Source organism: Anas platyrhynchos, chromosome 2, assembly GCF_047663525.1.
Source record: "Anas platyrhynchos isolate ZD024472 breed Pekin duck chromosome 2, IASCAAS_PekinDuck_T2T, whole genome shotgun sequence".
In the NCBI taxonomy this organism is placed as follows: Eukaryota; Metazoa; Chordata; class Aves; order Anseriformes; family Anatidae; genus Anas; species Anas platyrhynchos.
Genome location: NC_092588.1, coordinates 26,140,875 through 26,161,953, shown reverse-complemented (window position 1 = coordinate 26,161,953; position 21,079 = coordinate 26,140,875). Strand labels below are relative to the sequence as shown.

The 21,079-nt window shown below is 40.1% G+C and overlaps 1 protein-coding gene across 2 annotated transcripts; it reads left to right on the top strand.

Moving 5' to 3' along the window:
• The first annotated feature begins 1,085 nt into the window (after window positions 1-1,085).
• On the top strand, window positions 1,086-20,997 carry OSGIN2 (oxidative stress induced growth inhibitor family member 2). Of its 2 annotated transcripts, XR_011807427.1 has the most exons (7): window positions 1,086-1,794; window positions 4,568-4,722; window positions 8,242-8,378; window positions 10,326-10,517; window positions 10,932-11,023; window positions 12,873-14,670; window positions 14,768-20,997. XR_011807427.1 is itself a non-coding variant. In XM_027452445.3 (6 exons), exons 1-6 carry the CDS (start codon window positions 1,751-1,753, stop codon window positions 13,918-13,920), a joined length of 1,668 nt encoding a protein of 555 aa, XP_027308246.2. In that variant the 5' UTR covers window positions 1,086-1,750; the 3' UTR covers window positions 13,921-20,997. The 2 variants fall into 2 exon arrangements, 1 of the variants encoding a protein (XP_027308246.2); XM_027452445.3 differs by having other exon boundaries at window positions 12,873-20,997.
• Window positions 20,998-21,079: the final 82 nt, after the last annotated feature.

The window sequence follows — 21,079 nt, the reverse complement described above, 5'->3', positions numbered from 1 at the left end:
CATGGCAGTCTGTTGAACAAACAACCTGGAGATGAACTGGCCTGTCAGCTACCAACAGCCACTTCAGGCATGTTAACTCTACAGCCTTTTACAGTCTTGATATTATGGATTTAGGAGACAGATTCACATAAAATAACATTTCAAATTGTCAAGTTTAACCCTGCAAAAGGTTATGATTTTTTGTAAATAAACAGAGATGTTATGAGTGTTCTTCCTTACTGCTTCTTAATATTTTATGAAAAACAGTGGAAGGCATGGGAGCCTCGAACAGCAGGCTAACTGCAATGAGCAGAAGCGGAGAGACCTGGGCCTGAGTAAGATACCACTCAGGAGAACTTACCATGTGTTTAAATACCAGATGGGAGGGAATGAAGAGCCAGGCTCTTCACAAGTGGTGCTCAAGGACAGAACAAGTGGCAATGGGTTCAAATCAAAACATAGGAAATTCAACTTGCACGTAAAGAAGCACTTTCTCATTGTGACAGTGCTCAACACCCAAGCAGGTTGCCCAGAAAGGCTGTGGAGCCTCCGTCCTTGGAGATATATTCAAAACCTGCCTGGACGTGGTACTGGGGCTTAGGAGGGCTTGGACTGGGGAGGTCCCACCAACTGCAGCAACTCTGACTAGGCAAACACTAAGCAAGCATATGCAGCTGCAAAATATTTATGATGATAAAATAAATTTTGAAGTAGATAACATAAAGTATATGAAGTACTTGTACATGGGTGGATGTTAGTGGCTGGGGAAGTTTGTAATCCAGTCAGCTTTCTGCTCTGTTAATTCCCCCATGTGTGTTTCACACGTGAAACCCGATTGTGCCACAAACAGACATGCAGGACGGGATGAGAGGCTGGGTGATGGCTGTTGGCATTGTGGCGTTGGGTAATTCAGGAACACCACAGCCCTTCCTCGCTGTGTGTCCCCCACCTGCCATCGATTCAAAATCTGCGTGAAGAGCACCAACACCTCATTTATTTATTTATTTATTTATTTATTATTTTTTAAAGTTTCCGAGCAGAACCACGGCAGCAGCTCTCCCTACGCACATGTCTGTCAGCACACACAGGCCTGCGGGCCCAGACGCCGGGGCACGGGGCGCTCCTTCCCACCCCTCACGCGTCCCTCAGCCCGGGGCCCCGCGGCCGCCATTTCACGGCCCGAGGGCGGGCGGGCGCCCGGGGGGCTCCGGGCCGAGGACCGCCCGCAGGTGTGCCCGTGCCACCGGGCCGTGCCCCAGCCACCCCGGGCGGCCTGCGGGGAGGGCGGGCAAGGCGGCGGCGGAGGAGGAGGGGCGGCGGGCGGTGAGATGGGCTGGGGCAGGCAGCGGCCCGCGCCTTGCTCCGGTACCGAAGGAACCGCTGCGGGCTCAGGGGGCCTGCCCGCGGTCTCTACCCGCCGCTGAGGCGCTGAGCGCCGCCTCCTCATCCTCCTCCTCCTCCTTCGGGGAGGCGCGGCGGGGCCGGCAGGAGGAAGCTGCGCCCTCCTCCCCTCCCTCCATCCATCCCTTCCCCTTCGTCCCTCCCGGTGCTGGCGGCGGCTCCTCCCTCGGCGTGCGAGCCGCAGCGGCCGGCGAGCGGGGCGGAGGGGCGGCGCGGCGCCGAGCGGGGCCCGCTGTGGTGGTGGTGGAGGTGGTGGCGGCGGCAGCAGCAAGAGGAGGAGGAGGAGGAGGAAGAAGAGGAGGAGGAGGAGCGGGAGCCGCGGACCGGCGCCTCCCCGCAGCCCCGCCGCTGGGCCCCGCCGGCGCCCCCCATGCCCGTGTGGTGCTGCCGCTGCTCCCTGGCCGGTCCCGTCAGGTGAGGGGCGACGGGGGGCGGGCGAGGGGCTGGGGGCGAGGGGCTGGGGGCTGCCCGCTCCCCGGGCGGCTTCTGGGGCCGGGGCTCGGCTCCTGCTTCACTCCGGTGCTGGCGGTGCGCAGCGCTCTCCTCAGTCGTTTGATTAAAATAAAATTAAATAATAGCCCCGGAGGTGTTAGATTCGCCCCGCGGAGCGTGAGCTTGGGGCCGAACCGTGGTTATTTTTATTTTTATTTTTGTTTTATTCCGTGACGGGTTTTCCGTGATCCGCCCGCCGCAGGATGCTCGGTGTGTGCGTTTGTTGCTCCAGGTCCGCGGGGCGCTGGGGTCCGGCACGAGTGCCCCCTGAAAAGGGCTCCTCCGGCGCTGTGCCTTGCTGTAAAGTGTGGCAGCTGAAAGGCTAATTCGTTTTCCTTCCAAAGGGAGAAGAGTGTTTACATGTATACTGTGCGTTTTCTACTATTTATTTCTCCCCCGCATCAATTAAAGGTAATTAACTAAAAAGCAAAAATGACGACGAGGTGCAGAACCCCGGTAGCGCAGTTATTGCGGTTAGGTGGTGAGGCTCGACCAGGAGCTGGAGTGAGCTCTGGTGTTGGCACTGAGTCACCCCCGTGCCCTCTGGCATCTCTGCAGGACCAGAGGCATTGATATCTTCACCAAATCCCCGCCACTGCAAAGCTGCCTACTAGTTTTCATATTATAAAAACTTCTAGTACTTGCTGGCTTGCGCTGTTCAAGGCTCAGGGACCACAAACTCACGTCCTAACTCCGGGTCTGACCGGGTTTGGGTTATGATGTCCTTACAAAGGAAGGACACGCGCCTGACAGCAGTGCTTCATCTGCTGCTTCATAGGCACAATAGCTGAGGAACCGCGTGTTGTATGCAGGCATTTCTGTGCGAGGTTAGCTTCACTAAACCTGTCGGGTAGTTTGCAGCCAGCTTTCAAAGCTGCAGTGTTTTTATTGTTAGAGATTCTATAAAGCTGCACATGCATCCTGTAAGAGAGGTTTTGAAGTGTTTCTTTTGTGTTTCTAGCTTCCATCTAGCAGGGGAGGTATATTAAAATGGCACTAAAACATGCCTACTCTCTGTAAGCCTCTCTTTTGCAAGGCATAGAATAGCGTTACCTTAGATAACTTTGAGCAAAGGCTGGAAGATAATACAGGCTGCCTGTACCTATGTGTAAAAAAAAAAAAAGAGATGAAAAAAGCAGTATGATAACTAAATGCCTTCTCTTTGCTTTCTTCTCAATTTAATCTAACTTGGACTTTGTGTTTTATGCATTTCTGTTATCATGAGAAGCTAATGTGTGATGGTAATTCAGTCAAATCACTAATTTGCAAACTTTTTTTCCTGTAGTGCAGGAAGTACAGATATAGAGTACTTGCCTTCAGAAATAAATACAACTTCAGAATAGCTTCCCCACTTCATAGGAACTGTAACCATCACAGAGCTGTATTCACTGTGTGCTGGTGCTGCTATTCCTTTACATCTCTCTCTAGCTTTAGTTCCATTTTCCATTGAGGAAAGTCTTTTTGAAATACATAAGGGAACTTTCAGTGCTGTGGGAGTTTAGGCAGTGCGTCACTTATGTGGCTGTGGGAGTTGGATTGATAGCTTCTGCTTTTTGGTCCCATGTAGAAAATAATTCCTGAAATTCCAAAATGGCTTTAATAAATGTAGATTCTTAGGAAATAAGTCAGAGTGCTTGTACTCAAGTTAATTCCTTTACATTTCTTATTAAAACTGTTTAGGCTTGTAGATTGCATTATTATTATTATTTTTAATCAAGGAGTCAAGTCTGTATTTTGAAGATTTAATAAAATAACTGCCAATAACAGATTATTTTTGATTTGCCTTTGCTTTTATAGTTAAGCAGATGAAGTGTGTGCTTCTTCAATGACCTGGAAAGAACTGAGAGAGAGCTACTAAATAAGCAGTAGATGATCAAAAACAAGTCTTCATAGTATAGAAACATGTTTAGAGTGAAGAACTATGAGAGGAACCCAAGTGCGTGTTGCATAAAGCTGACAAATCTTAAGAAAATGACAAGTGGTGAAAACAGTCTATCCTACAATAGCTGACCTGAATGGGGCATAGTAATTCCTTTTGTTAACTTCATGGTTAGATGATTCCTTTTGTTAAAGGATTTTCTTAGAGTGCTTAAAACACCATAGGCTGCATCTAGGGTTTGTAGGAATTTCAATTCTCTCCATTTTTGAATCTCTACCAACTCCGAGTAGCCTCACTTCTACCTTTCCAAACATTTGTTGATGTGAAGTTTTCTATGCTGCTCAGCAGGTAGGAAGGTGTGTGAATGCCTGCTGTTGTATCTCAGCTGCTCCTTCAAGTCTTTGGCTGGCCTTACTGTTGTTAATTGGCTAGGCAGTGTATGCCTCCCCTTTTGATAAGGATAATGAGAAATGAGGTTTTCTGCGTGGTGGATCAAAATAATGCTTGTTGGATACTCTGGCTTTGTGCAAACCGAATTGGGAATCTGTGTCTCAGTGGAGCCATCTGTCCCTTTTGTTATCCTGCTGTAGACCTTCTAGGAGAAAATAGACTTTTATTTTAAATCTGCTGTTAGAAAAGCTGTGCTGAAGAGTAAAAAATTTTGTGGATTGGATGAAGCATATCTGTTTTAGTCTTGTTTTCATTAATTCTGTAGCTCTTCAAATAAAGTGTCAAAAGCAACTTTATTTTTGAAGAAATTGTTCCGACTACAACTGTTTCATTTTTAGTTTTCTTCCATCTGTCCTTGTTAATTAGAAATTACAGCAGCCCTGAAACTGAAGGACAGCTTTTGAATTCCTTCGTCCAGTATTTTGGTGACAGCCTTGGGAGGAAGATTAAAAGAATGCCTTTAATAGAAGAAACTGTTCTGCCTGGGGACTCACTCCTTACTCTGCCTGTAGTAATAATAGGTAAGTTGTTTTGTTAACTCTTGAAATTGTGTCACTGCCGTTGCCTTTATAAACCTGCTGCATGAAGTCATTTAGCATAAAATAAATAATGCTTAATGTACTTACAGTAAAGAAGTTCATTAGAGAAATAAAGTTGTTATGATTAACAGTGACATCAAATTATATTAAAAGTCTTGCTACCGGAGTGTATTTTAATTCAGATGGTGACTTGGCAAAGTGAGCTGTGTTATTTGGCAGCAGATACATGAGTCTTAACAGAAGAACTGTTTTGATCCTAGCATTGATAATGTAGGGCTTGATTAACACGATACCATGTCTACATCGGGTTGCATGGTGACTGTTGATGTTGCAATGATAGAAACTTGTGGAGTCACACAAACAGTCAAAAGCATAATGTGAAATGTGTGCTGTGTATTGGTTAAACGCTAACCTTGTTCATTAGTTGTATTTTGCTGTTGCATCCATCACTGACATCTGAAAGTTGTCCCATCTTTTCCAAAACGAATCTGTGTCAGCTCAACCAGTTAAGAGCAATGCACATTGTCTTGATTAAATAGCTAAAGGCTTGTACTTGTAAAATCTTGCTGAATGACAGCACAGCAGAGTAGAGCAGGCTCCCTAGGTACGCAGCATAATTGAGACTGCCAGGGTGACTTGTACTGGGCCAAGGTTTTTCAGCAACAGCTGTTCACCAGCTCCTTACTGCCATGACTCAATGAAAGGATAAAGAAAAGATCTGAAGTAAAAGAGGTTTTCAGTAATCTAGTTCAAAGCTGTTGGTACTGAAGCAAACCAACAGCTTGAATTGTACCTGCAAACAAGCAGAGATTCCAGAGAATAATGTTTCGACACAATGTGTTCACAGTAAATCTCTTCAGCTTTGAAAGGCTGGTGTTTGTACAGTGCCTGTTCTCAAAGCTCTCCATGACAGCTCAAAATAGTGCTCATGTAACGCATTTACGTGGATGTGACAGACGTGAATCACTTGCTGAGTTCTGCATCATAATTGAAGAGCAACAGTTTCCTGGCATTTCATCAACCTTAGTATAGGTTTGCCATATGGCTAATGACTCAGTTTTCACTGTTTAGTTTTGCAAATACAAGTTATGCAAATACCTGTGCTCAATACTTATTTTGCCTAGAACGCTTTCCTATGTGCTGGTACCAAACACAGCTGCCTTGACTATATCTGCTTGAGGTGTGTGTGTGTGTAAAAAACACAAATACATTACCCAAATGGTGTTTCACAGATGCATTTGAGAAGTTTCTCAGGTTGATCTCCGTGGGCAGCCTGCTATCCCAAGTTTGGCTGTCTGAAGAAGCCTTAGAAGGGATCTAAATGGGTCTTAATATTGTAGTAGAACCACACAAAGAGTTGTGTATGTGTCCCTCATACATACGTGTATGCACACCAATGCAGTCTCTACTGGTTTAATCTTCTCTGTGCTATTCCTATGTAGCTGGAGTTAAACGTTCCTTATTTGAGCTTCCTAGTGCGATGTCCTTGTTGTGCTATTTCAGTAATTAGATGGAAAAAAGATGGCATGTGTAATAAATCAACCTCACCGTGGAACAAGGCTTCTATTGCCCTTTACCATCTTTACCATTCTGTTTCTCCCCTGTATGATGACTAGTTTAAGATACAATTCTTAAACTTGTGCTCTGTAGTGCATTGTAGTTCTGTAAAGAGTACTAAGCTACTCTGATAATTATAAGTAGCTTCTGGCTTGTACTTCTTTTGCTCAAGAAATTGGGAAGAAACTGGTAAATTGTATTTGAATGACTTGAAATTCTAGAATTTGATGCTAGAGTGCTAACTCTAAAAGATATTCTGTGCTAAACTTTGTCATCTGCACTGGTTTTGATCATTACTGTGTAAACACAATATAGTCTTAATTTTTCATCTGAATGACAAGTCTGTGTAATTATGTTTGAAGTTGATTGTTTGCTTTTAGATTTGGTGTATAACAATAAATAGCAGCTTGAAGATCCCTGTGGTGGAAAACCACAGCTTTCCTTCTTTGCCTTATGGCTCTTACACTGCACAGGCACTTCCGCATCCATGTACTGGTGCATAAAATAGGTTGGTGTAAGAGCCTTTAAGGCACACTGCAGCCTCCCATAGTAGTGCAGGTTCTAGGCTCATGGAAAAACATCTTCACTGAACGCTGACTAGAAGAATCAGCCTTTGACTTCACCTGTTAGTAAGCCTTCTTCTCATGGACAGGTGAAACATGGTTTGAGTAAACTGTTGGGGAATTTGAGGACTGAAAAATCAGAAAAATGAAGAGACAGGCATTGAAGTGGGACTGGGAACAGAAGATGGAAACAATGTGCCCAGAGATAATGGGGAACAGGAGGCAAAGGGTGAACTCTAGAGATCAAGAGTTGGAATGACAGGAAATAAAAGCTAGCATCCTAACAATGAGTGCTATATAAAAGCATGAATAAATGGCTAACTTTAGCCTAGAATTTGAATAGCGTGTAGTAAATACCATGCATGCCACTCTAGATGGAAAACAAATGCAAAATACTGAATAGCGCCTCATTAGGAGAACACTGTGCTTTTCATTCAGTTAATGAGGAAGAGGAGCGATAGAAATACCAGTTCAGAGTCGCTTGTGCTATTCTGCAGAACTTAAGTATTCTTTTATGACATAAGCTTTCCCTAGATTTTAATATTTGACCTTGCAACATGAACATTATTTCTATATTCACACGTTAAAATGTGATCCCCTGCTTTGTCTAATACTAGTCAAACAAATAGAAATATTTACCGTACAGTAACATTTTGGTTCCATCCATTTCACAGCTTTAATAACCATTTGAAAGTAGGTTAGCCTATTAAAATTACAATAATTCACATAAATGAATTGTAAAAAGCTATAAAATGAAGGGGATATAGAAAGCTTGAATTTATATTGTTGCTCTTAAACATACTGCTGAATATGGTTTTAAACGTTTCTTGTACTTTACTACATCTACTATGTTTTTACCTTATGCTGTATATATAATTTCTTGTGCTGACTTACACCATCTACAGCTTTCTGCTTTTTTCTTCTTTTTATTTTATGGGTAGACCTAAAGAGTGCATACTCCAGGTTGTCTTTCTTTTGTGTCTTACGGTATATAGTGGAAGTGGGAACACAAAGTTGTAAGGCGGTAGCAATACTCAGGTATTACTGTGATTGACATGTAGAGCAGATCCCTTCCATCAGATCATTTTCACACTAGAACAGTGAATCTGACATACTGAATTACTAAATCACTTTATGTGCATTTTTTTCATAGTGTAAAACGGTCATACATACATTTCTTACCTGAAAAAGATTGTGCTTGGCTTATTTGGAGGAAATTCCTGTGTCAGGCTTTATTTTCCTATGAGGATTATAAGGTGCTTTGAATCAAATTGTGTTGCATTATACTACTTTCATCGAATAAGCAGCAAAAAGATTTCAGTACTTACTAAAACTGTCAATAACCTAGAGTTTCTAAAACAGTTACTTCTTTCTTTATTAGGAAATGGACCTTCAGGAATTTGTCTTTCGTACTTGCTGTCTGGGTACAGGCCATATTTGTCTCCTGAAGCTGTACATCCAAACCCCATTCTACATACAAAACTAGAAGAAGCTCGACATCTTTCCATTGTTGATCAGGTAAGCTTTTGTTGCCATCTCGTCCGGATCTTTTTGTTCTACAAGCTAGATTATGAAACAGTAGTCTTTCTTTAATGATCCTATTTAAAATGCTTTTGCAGCTTACACAAGTAGTGCTGTGGATGAAAAAGGCCTAAACACTCTCACCCCACAAAGAATTAGATAACAATAAAGCTGTGTGGCCTCAAACAACTAGCTTCACTCATTGGCCTCTGCTTTTCTTACCTGTAAAATAAAGAGCAGTATATACCTTCTTCAGTGGCTCGTAACAAATTACACATAGGACACTTCAGTTTAAAAACAGTACATTTTAAGAAGTGGGTATCCAAAAATAAAAAAAAGTGGATTGCAGAAAAAAATTATACATAACCAGCCCAGCTAGATTATCATGTTTCTAAAGCATTAATGAGTTACTTTGTTCTTCTGTTGATTTAAATGACATTAATTCATAATCACTTGATCCAAGGCTGGTGTGTGTTTGTGATGTTTTTGTGGTCCTTTAGGGATTTTTCCTTGTTTGTGGTGGTTTTTGGTTTTACAATCTGCCCTTTGTTGTGTTTTTATTACTTGCCAAAAGTGTCTAAAGCATCACTTGGTCAGTGAATAGCTGACCCAGGAATTCTTGCTTTCATGTCCTGGAACATTTGGGCACTATTGTTGAAGTACATTAGCAACATGTATTCTTTGGTCTTTAAATCAAAATATTCCCAAATAATACAGTTCTCATTAAGACTTCTTTTTTTTTTTTTTTTTTTTTTTTTTTTTTTTTACCATTAGGGACATGTAAACCGTTTTTCTTTTCTGAACAGTATGCATCCTTAACTGTTTGCGTTCACAACTTTACAACTGCTGCTTTTTGGTGTCTGCTATACTTGTATACATCTGATTTTCCCATTCCATCTGAACAGTTAAATCTTCTCCTTTATTTTTCTCCCCATTTGTTTTCTGTATTATCATTTTCTACTCATCTCATCACACTGCTGATTGATTACTCACTGTGCAGTCAGCGAGTGTATTGCCCATGTGACTATAAATTTTTTGAAATATAAACACACGTCATGGGGAAGTTGAGGTTGGTTGACTTTGGTTTGGGGCTTTTTGGTTTTAGTGCTCTGCCATTTGCATGCAATGCAGTTTCAAGGTTTGTTTTCTGGCTGGAAAGTAGGTTGACTTAGCTTTTGGCTATAGGTATTTCATATACTTCATCCTCCCTCACTCCCCTATATGTTCTCCCAGTTTTGGAAGCCAAACTTGTCTTTGTCAGCAAAAAGACATTTTTATCTTCAGGTTTTTATTCTCTTTTTCAAACATTTGCCACTGCGTCACAGTGTTTCTAAATAGGAAAATGTGGCTGGCTAATAGATGCTGAAATATGAAAACATTTTAGAATGTTCTAGAAATAGTTCTCAAGATGAACTGCTTTGTAAAAACAAGTCTAATTCTAATTAATTTTTAAAATCAGTATTTCCAGTACTGCCATTATTTCAAAATAAAATAAACTTGCTGTTAGAACTACACGAGCAGTCAGAGGACCCTTTTCTGCTTGATCTTTAAAACGATGTTTTTAGGTTCCCTTTTTGCTTTGTCAAAATGAGACTCCTAGAAATACTAGCAATTCTCTGTTAAAAGCAGTCTGTTACCTATAAATATAAATGGTATTAAGTTACTCTGTTCTCTGAACGTTTGTCCCAATTTTTCAAATAATGACCTGCCTTGGTATTACTGCACTACCACATAATTCTCAAATGGCAGAAATCTATAATATAAAAAGTTAGAGAAGAACTGAATCATGGTCGTTATTTCTAAAAACTTCTGATTTAATTTCTACGCTACATATTTCTACTTAAAATGCAACTTGAACTAATTGTGGTGTTCGTACATCAAATTCAATTTCTGTACATCAGAACAGCATGATAAACAGTGAAAGTTGTAACTCTTGTACTTCAGGATCTAGAGTACCTGTCTGAAGGCCTCGAAGGACGCTCTTCAAACCCAGTTGCTGTGCTTTTTGATACACTCCTGCATCCTGATGCTGACTTCGGGTATGACTACCCACCAGTTTTGCACTGGAAGCTAGAGCAACATAATTATATTCCTCATATAGTGCTTGGTAAAGGACCACCTGGTGGGGCTTGGCATGTGAGTAAATATTTTATATTACTGGATGGTAACTTGATAATTTTATGGTCTAGGAATTGTCTTGCTAAGGTTGTTTTAGATGGTAATGGCAATTTCATTTACCAAAGGTCAAGTATGTTAGAGATGAAACATTACCCTTAATTTTGGGAATCATCACCATGACTGCTGTCTTACGTTTTTTATTAGTTTAAATTTAATTATACTAAAGAATATTCTCTTTTTTCATATTGTTTTCAGCTGCTGTTATACAAAATCTTAAATCTTAATGTATTCATCCTGTTGCTTTTATGCTTTTCTCTTGTTTTGTGTTTTTATAAATAACTTGCTTTTATTTTCCCTTTCACTTGTTCTACTTTTACATAAAAGTATCCGTTTGAAATGTATCTGGTCATGCCTCTTGTTTTTCTTCCTTAGTCCATGGAAGGCTCTATGCTAACAATCAGTTTTGGAGACTGGATGGAACTTCCCGGGCTCACCTTTAAGGAGTGGGCAGCTAGCAAGCGCAGGTAGAGATGCTGCATAATGTATTCGGGAAACATACAGTTGCTGTAAGATAGACAACACTATTTTAAGAACTGGAAAACATTCAAGCTTCACTGTTTACAGGAATGCTTCTTTCTTAGTTTATTTAATTGCCTGATGGCACTAGAAATGATACTGCTGTGTGCACTCGAAAGAAAATTGACAGTGGTTGGACAGAATAATGGTTTTGAGTGCATCAGAAGCATACATACTAGCAATGTTGTGTTTTAACAACATTTCTCAAATAAGTGCTGTTACTGTAAGTAGCTTTAGGCATTTAAAATCTACAGAAGTATCACAAGTTCCTCTTTCACTGTGGATGTCACTTAAGTTGCTCTGCACGGTAGCTTTCTTGTAATTCAGGAAGTCAGTATTTTTCAGCTTTTGCTTTACAGACAAATCTGCAGCATCTAAAATGTTGCTATCAGTTGTATTGTTGAGAATAATTCATTACTTCTCAATATTATTTTATTGTAAATTCCTTGGAAAACATTTTAAAAAAAAAATACTGTCTTGTATGATTCCATGGCCTTTGCTTCAAGGATACAATTAGTTCACAAATGCCTGTGTCAGTAGATGAACTGTGCATAGGCTCTTCATAAAATTTCAATTTTCCTGACTTAATTCTAATTAAAGGAAGCTGTTGTTTTGAATTGGGCATGTGTGTTTGAGCAGACTGTTACTCGTTTCAGGACAACACAGTAGAGAAACTGTACCTTTGTTCTTTAATCGCTTTCTTAGATAATGACAGTAGTCTTGCCTCCGTATGAACTGAAATCCCATAAGCTGCTTATTATCTGAAGCTAATTTGTTGATATTATAATTTTCAACAATACTAAAAAAAGAAATGCTGACCAGCTTTACTACAATTAAACAAGCATATTAAAAAACATAGATGATTAAAACTTGTAGTTGTGCAAAATGGTTTCCTTAAAACAGGTGTCACACTTGCATCCAACCTCTCTGAAAACCTGATGAGATATTTATTAGTGTATGTACTTTTAAATGTTCAGGTTACTGTTTTGTTAATCTATTAGGGTAAGTAACCCAATCTCTTGTAAACATGCTTCAGAGTATAATTCTGTGGCTACCCAATGTTCACTACTTTTGGCTTCTTAGAGCTTGCTTCTAAAGAAGCAGCAAAATTCATGCAGCTGTTCAAAACAATTATACTTTCAGCTTAAATTTGTTGTAAATACATCAATAAACATGAAAAGCATAGATGTAATACCAGGATTCCAATGCAAGAATGTTTTTATTGGGCATTTGACTATCGTAATCCTATTCACGTGTGTATTAAGGTTCTGTGTGAGGCTTGCTTTTTTCATTTCTGTGGGACTTAATTCTGTGATACAGAACTACTTATTTTGATCCTTAACTGAGCTTACCTGTACTAAAAGGAGAAGTCTTTTGAGTTGAGTAGTCTTCAATATACTTTAAAGTTAGCACCTACTTCAAGTAACTAAGTAATTTGTATGTTGTCATTGAGTACTGTTTAGCCAGTATTATATTGTTGGTGGTCATGATGTTAAACTGGCTTTGTAAAATGCTTCCACATAGGACTACTGTGATACAGGGTATTCATGCTTAATTTGCTCATCACCTTAGCACTTTACAATGAAAAGAGTTGATTATTTAAAAAAAAAAGAAACTTGTCTTGTATATCAGGAATCAAGACAGCGAATAAAACTAAGTTCAAATATATTGAACTCTGTAGTTAAACTGAACAGATTCAATCCTTTTACATCTGACTGTCAGGTATTATATCATATATGATGTTGAAACTACTGTTAAGGTGTTAATATTAACTGGAACCATTCAATTCTGTTTCAGAAATATAAAGAGTGACCGCGTAATGCCAGAAGAAATTGCTTGCTATTATAAACACTATGTTAAAGTCATGGGCCTCCAGAAGAATTTCAGAGACAATGTTTATATAACATCAGTATCCAGGCTTTATCGAGGAGAGGATGATGAAAATAGAAGTCAACTTAGTGAAGATATTTCAACGCAGCATTTGGAAATGGAAGATGGACAGAAATCACTGATCAAGCGAAACTGGGAAGTTAGAGGTTATCAGCGAGCGACGGATGGTTCTCATGTGCCCTTCTGCCTCTTTGCTGAGAATGTGGCTCTTGCCACTGGAAGCTTTGATTCTCCTGGCCGACTACAAGTTGAAGGAGAAGACTTCCCGTTTGTGCTTCATTCCATGTCTGACTTTGGGGCTGCTATCAGCAAAGGAAAGCTACGTGGGAAAGCAGACCCTGTATTAATTGTGGGTGCCGGACTTACAGCAGCTGATGCAGTACTGTGTGCCTACAACAACAACATCCCAGTAATTCACGTGTTCCGTAGAAGAGTTACTGATACAAGCCTGATTTTCAAACAGTTACCTAAAAAGCTTTACCCTGAATACCATAAGGTCTATCATATGATGTGTACTCAGTCACACACTGTGGACTCTAATCTGCATTCTGCTTACACTAGTTTCCCTGAACACAATGTACTTTCCTTCAAGCCTGAAATGAAATGTGTTCTTCAGAGTGCCTCTGGACTGAAGAAAATTCTGAAGTTTTCTGTAGCCTTAGTTCTGATAGGTTCTCACCCAAATCTTTTCTTTCTGAAGGACCAAGGACATAGCATAGGTCATCACTTAAATCAGCCCATCACATGCAAGGGGAATCCTATAGAGATTGATCCATATACTTATGAATGCACTAAAGAAGCAAACCTCTTTGCTTTAGGTCCTCTGGTTGGAGACAATTTTGTACGGTTTTTAAAAGGAGGTGCACTGGGCATTGCACGATGCTTGGCAATAAGACAAAAGAAGAAACATGAATTGATTGAAAGTGGGGATGGAGGAGGTGATGGGGTACCTTAAATAAGGCTTTAGAAACTTTCACATACGAAATTAGACGTAGTCTAACAAAGTACTGACAGCAAAAGTTGTTAGCAGTCATATTTCTGTATACAAGTAACCTGTACTTGTATTGTTTGGTAAAGGATGCTAATACCACTATACTTCCTTTTCAAAATACAAAAATGTGATCTGCTGTTACAACTGATCTCTACTCCACTGGAATTACTTCCAGAGAAACAGAAAATGAGACTAACTTCTATTGACCTGCCTGTCATCTCTTGCTCAGCTTGAAAGAGCAGACTTCCTCTGGGAAAAGCAATGCATGCCAGAGTGAGTTTATCTTGTAGTGTCAAACCTGACAAAATATTCTTATCCTGAAATTAAGATAATTTTTAAAAGCAGAAGACTCCTAGTACAAAGTGATTCTTGGTCCCAAAGCAGATTTGGAGCCTTCTGTTTGAAGTGAGGGTTTTATTTATTTGCCATAGTAACGCAGAAAGAATGAGCACTTAGTAAAATGGTTTTACTATAAAAAGGATTTCTCTAAGCAGAGAAGTATTGGTCAACAGTTCCAAATTATTCAACTTGGAAATTGGAATAAAAGAACAGGCATTCCAGTTTAATCTTCAGTGCATGATTTGACGATTCATTCATGTTTTTTCACACTATGCCTAGATTTTGGTGAGTGCAGAAAGACTGACGTGAGATGTTCCCCTTCAGTGATGTGTATGTTCTGAGAATACTCATCAACATAAACAATAAAGTACTGATGTAAGTGCTCTTATTACAGTGTCAATATAATGAATAGTGTACTACTGAAAAAGAAATCTAAGTACATGAGAAAGCTTTTCAATTTTTTGCCTTTTAGCTCAGGAAGACTGAATGGGATCACTTGAGTGATGAAGGTGGGTGGTAGTTATTAGTGTCTCCCATTTGGCCAAGTACTGGTTGTTTTTTCCTCCTAGATCAGCACATAACACAAACTATTTTGCTTTGCAGGGTTTTTTTTTGTTTTTTTTTTTTTTTGAAATGTCATGGAAAAGGATTATACTTGCAGCCAGCTTAAAGAAAACAAACATAGTTCATATAAAATACTAGTTTGCTATAAAATACAAAGGTTTAACATGTACCTACCTCTGAAGTTTTGCATTTCTGCTCCATAATGTAAGGCCTGGATTTTTGTTTACCTAAACATGTTCTAGGGTTATTGGCTGTAGCAAGATAAGCAACAGCCAGTTAGAGAATTATCATCTAGAACTCTCAGTAGATTAATTGCTTGGTTTTGATTCATTACCACACACTTTAATTCAGGTCCATTGTGATTGAACAGATGGTACTACATCTAGTTTTTCATTTGGTTTTCATTTTCATTCTGTGTTGAAGAATATCTCATAGTTTAAGATACCGTATGTGCATGATTAAAATCTCCATGCTAGAACTTGAGCAGATTTTTAAAGGAAGTAAGTCTTAGGCTTAGACTTTGTGAAACTACTAGTGCTTGCTGGTATCCCAGCTTATTTTCCCCAAGTTGTAGATACCTATATGCAACAAATGCCTGCATTCTGTGCCAACTGAGTTACTGGGTTCTGTGACTACTGCTGGCTTTTATGTGTCTGAGTAAGGTAATCAGACTTGCACAGACTATAGTTGACAAAGCTGAGTATGCAAAGATTAAAATGACTTTTTTCAGTGGAGGGCAAAAGTCATTATGAAATGATTCTACTACTGATTAATCTTAGTTTAGAGCCAACTGAATTGCATAAATGCAAACATAAGAAAGGCAGACTTTATTTTCTGTATTGCCTACAAGGTTGAATTTAACCATACATTTTCAGTAGTTAAGATTTTCTTATACTGATTTAAGCTGGCTTTAATTATGCTAAATCTTAGGCTTATTTATAAATGAATTGAAATTCTATAATTAGCCTTCTTTAGCAGAAACTGTATGTATATATAAATCTATCTTAAAACTGTGATACCTAATCATTTCAACTGAGAATTGGTGTTGCAAGTGATAAATACTTGATTACAGAACTTTATGGCAGTTAATATATCGGGAATACATCTGCACTGTGATTAAATTCCTTCAGTTTTTGTATAAATATATATTTCTAAATACGACATACTGCAGCATGTTAGAGCATATCCCTTTGTCACCTGAAACAAAATGCCAACAAAACAAGGGAAGCAAAGAACGAAGAGGTCCAAACAGCCAAATCCCTAGCCTCAGCTGCTGCAGCTGTTCATGGGCTGTACTCATGGCAGCAACAAACAACGTGAGCAATTTTTGTCCAGCCCATTGTACAGGTAACTTTCCCAGCAGCATTATAATACCTTGAGCTTTAATTGCTTTCCTCTTTTTGTCAGTCTTCTCAGTACCTCTGAGATAAAATAGTAAGACATGTTAGCTGGGCAGAGCAATTTTCTCAGTGGTCGAGTTTATTAGTCTGCCAGTATAAAATCACTTTTGACTGAAGCTGTACTAAAAATCATCCTGTTTCTTCTAGAAATTGCTAGTTTTAAAGTTGCAGCTGGACTTTCTGACATTTGGGTTTCTGACTATCTGGGAGATGTTTCCATTGCTCTCCACTTAGGTATGGCTGTAAGAATAAGACGTAAAAAATAATTTAACTTGGTTAGGATAGCTTTACCTTAAGATAGTTTTACCTAAAGCATTATGGTAATTACTCTATTTATTATGAATTAGATGTTGGCACTGGATAGCTCTTTTGGGGAAATGTGTTCTCTCAGATTTCAAAAAGAATGTGTATATATATATATATTTGAATTTCCTTTATGCTATAATAGTTCCCAACAGGGAAACTGTGTGCTTCCTTCAGCTCTTCTTTCAGTGAGAAAGATAAGCTTTCATATACTGTGTGAATAAGAAGGATGCTTATTACTTCAGCGTTATTACTGATACACGGGAAGAATGTAACTTTTAACTAAAGGAATTTTATTTGGATTTACAGAATTTATAAAGGTACGTTAACCATGCTGTGTATTTTGTAAAAGGCTAGTGTGGGAAAATATCTTTTGTAGTTGACTTTGGTTCTTAATGCTGAATGCATCTCCTAACTAAATTATTAAGATTATTTTAATTAGTATCCAGCTGTGTTGGACTGGGGGCTAAGGCCTGTCATAGTTGATTTCCCTAACAATCCATCTAGGATGTAGTTGTTTAACAATGGGCAACTCCTCATGGACGCACCTAACTGTGGTAAGAAATTGCACAGCTTTTGGCATCCGGTAGCTGATCAACTTGTGCTTAAAGCATTTTCCACAAAAGCATGGCTTCATTTTGCCCTGCTGAATCAGTGCAGGAGTCCTTTCTGCAAACAGCCCACGGAGTGGTGACAGCAACGTCAGCCTGTTCTGGCTCTGAAGTAAATGAATGGCCTGGAGCTGGCAACCTTGGCTTGCCAAGAAAGAGCATAGGAGCCAGGTGCATAGGCTCCAGAAACAGAGCCTATACATTGAGTAAGGGACACCAAAGAGCATCCCACGGCCGTGGGTCCTCAGCACTGCAGTTGTTGTCAAGGTACACCATGGCCTGTTGTGTAGGTGCCTCTTTAATGATTATTCTTAGTGTGATGGTTGCCTAACGAAAAACATCAATTCTGTAGGAGATGGCTGTAGGTTTTCATGCAGCTTGAGAATGAGGAAAAAAGGGTAAGAGCCAGGAAACTGTAGTATTTAATTTCTTCCAGCTTTGAACAAGGCCCAGACTTTGAGGAAGGCCTGGCTTGCACAGCCCATAGAAGGGGAGGAAAGGAATTTACCTCATTAAAACCTGTTTTTAGGCAAGCTGCTCTTGAGAGAGAAGAAAAAGGGTGTAAGATCTATCAGCTTCTGAGTCCTCTCTAATAACAAGTAATGACCAGTGAGAAACCAGCAGGAAAACAGTATAGAACCTGATCAATATTAACTGAAAAACTATAGGTGCCAAAGCAAGCCCCTGTAGTACTCACAGGCTCTTGGTCTCCTCCCATCCTCTTCTATCTAGATACGCAAGCTGTGACATTGAGCTGGAGTTGTGCTGGACTTGTTAGTCTAACCTGTTGCCATATGTTTTTAATGGGCTCCTAAGGGAGGTTGTGCTGAAGTGCAACATGTGGGAAGCCCTAAGCCTTGATCCGAAAGGTGATGTGCGAAGAGACGAGTCTTGGTTGCTCTGATACAATGCCATATTTTCCATTTGTGAGAAACAAAGCTGGTATTTTCATGCAATAGTGGAGTCTTGGCTTTAAAGCTGCTAGATAACAGCTGCTTCTAAACTGCATGAGGTAGCACACATGTACCTTAAGGGCAGCTGATCACATATGGATAATAAAACCCAGTAATGATTTCATTTTGAAAAAGTTATGGAACAAAAAATGCTGGAAGATTTATACTGTTAGGTTTTATTTTAGGTCATATTTCAGAACACTCTGGCTAAGATTGTTTTTATCAGTGTTTTTTGTTGTTTGTTTGTTTGTTTTTCTGGGTGAGAGCAAGATGGGAGCACAGTAGTTCAACTGATAAAGTGTCTTTTGGATATCCACTTCTCCCTTTTCTTGCCTGACCCAAAAGAAAATACATGCTTTGTTTGAAATGACCATAATACGTTCTATTTAGTAGAAACAATTTTTTATTTTTGACAGACGACAAGGCTTTGGTGACAGTTGGGTTGACAAATTTGAAGTTAGGTGCTGCGTTATGAATTCCTGTTTTTCTGAAAGACAACACTGTCTTTTGGGGAATATGGTGCACTTCTGGGCTGGTTGAGTTCAGCTAATTCTCAAAGCTTGAGTTGCACTAGGAAGTGTGGGACCACAGATCTGGTGTAAGGAACAAGGATTGGGATACAATATAATTTAGTAATTACAGTGAGTCTAAGCACTCTTCTAAAGATGGCTTTGTCTTTGCAGGCACTATGGAACATTTCAGCTCAAGCAAGCTTATTACCCTGAACTTGACTTCACGTTACACCCATCTGCATATTGGGTGACTTTCCAACAAAGATTATTTTGTGCTCATCGGGCATATTAAGCCCAACTCTTACAACCTGGTGACCATAGTAGAGAGGAGAAAAAAAAAAGACTCTTCATATTCTTAGCTCTCCTATCATTTTGAATCAACTTGTTTTGGAGATCCATTATGGATCCATATCATAATTTCATCAAATTTGCATTTTTTTCCTCTCTCTCCCCATTATGAGATCAGTAGCAATGTGCATACATCAGCCTGCGTTGTCTACAGTGGATGCTCCAAACTGAAATTCAGCTTTGTTCCTGGACACCCTCTGCAGACCTCTATGCCAGCATGAAGACAATGAAAACATAACACAAAATAGTATAGAATCCCAGCATTTCATTATATGTATTTTTATTTTTTTAATGGATATATAAGGAAGTTGCCCACAATCTAAAGCTAGGGACAAGGAGATGATAGATTTGGTAGACTTCTGAGGGTTGCTCTGAGCAGAGGGAAGTGATTCACTTTTAATTCTAGGACCAGCTTCTATGTGAACACTGAGATGCCCTTTTCCAATAACTGATCCCGTTACCTTATATCTGCTTGGCAAAATTTGGAAAGTCAGTACTGCAACCTTGCCCGTTGTTGTTGGTTCTGGTATTCTGGTTGTCGAATTGCAGTTCTAAATGCAGAGCTAACCTTTTATGTTCTCCCACCCTTGTTTTTTTGCTCACACATGATGTATCTGGAGCTTGAGGTACTAAGTAAACATTTCCATGTGTTGTGCCTCACTATTTCTGCTTTTGCTGAAGTATGTTTGGGTCATCCCCTTTTTCAGATGTTCAGCATAAACAACTTGTAGAGAATATCTGCTGTCAGCTTAAATATATTCTCCTTTTGAACTGTGAGCAAAACCTCAGCCTTGATTAGATGATAGCACCTACCAGAGGCATGCATGTGAAGCTTGTTTTATCTTCATGTGTGAAAACTGATGACAGATGAAAGTCTAAAGGAATAATACAGGAAGAGTTTCAGCTGAAAGAAGGCAATTACCGGTCCAGAGAAGTGGGGAACTCTTGGGGGGAGGGAACTGTGGAGAGGCAAAGGTGTTCAGAGTGCTGTTGTGTTCAGAAAGGGGGAAGAGAAGTTCTTGTATGGATCTGGTGCTGTAGCTGATGCTTGAGGGAGATTACAATGGTCAAAACTAGGGCAGAAGGATGCGAGCAGAGTGCTGAAGCAAGTGGCAGGGCAAGTTGCTGGTTGGGGAGACTGGGAAATGGTTGGCAAAAATCAGATTTACCTCACTAGTATGTGGTCATGAAAGACTTGTACAAAGAGGAGTGAGGAATACAGTGGTCGGGCAGCTGATGCAGGTTTCGCCACGTTTGGATTAGGTTCGAAGACAGCAGCACAAACAGGGTGCAGTCAGAAGTAGCCAAACACTGGAGTGGCCAAATGTGGTTGTGGGTAGATTCAGGAACTTGAGTGGAGCAAGAGAAGGGGAAGTTGTATGGGAGGGAAAGTGATGGGGAAGAGACAGTTTAATCATCAAGCACAAAAAGCTTTCTTTACAGAACGGATTGATGCTAGGAGATCTGGGTGGGGGTAGATCTTATAACTGATGTACCAGGTGAAGTTGGTGTAGAGGCTTCTACATGTGGAACGTGGTGAAGGACTGGAGGTCAGCAGACAGGACACTGAAGCTGATGACAAATGCTTTTTTAGATTATAGGAATTAGTGCAATGACACAGGAGAGGCCAGCCCTGCCACCCACCCTGCTGCACCAGCCCTGAGAGAAGACTCTAGTTAAAGTGTACAATGAAAGCTGGGAGGATTCTCATGGGTGTGAGAGGTCAAAAATAGAGCATAATCTTCAGCAGTGAGAAGGAAAATATGTTGGTAGTCCTGTAAAAGAAAAAAAATACCATAGCTTCCCCAGCTGATGGGGGAAAGACAGGAAGTCAGCTGAAACTGATGCAAGCTAAAGCTGAGGATGGTGTTTCTGTACAGAAACAGCATCTGTCCTCTCTTCCAGTGGTGCATGAAGTAATCCAACCTGCTTGAAACTGTGTTCAGCTAAGCTGATGGATGCAAGACTGTACTTTAAAAGCCTTGCTAATAAAAAGTATATTTAGTTTGTATATTGTGTGCATCTCCTTCCTGAGAGCAGCATGAACAAAAATAATACATGGTAATAAAAAAAAAAAAAGCAGTCCCCACACA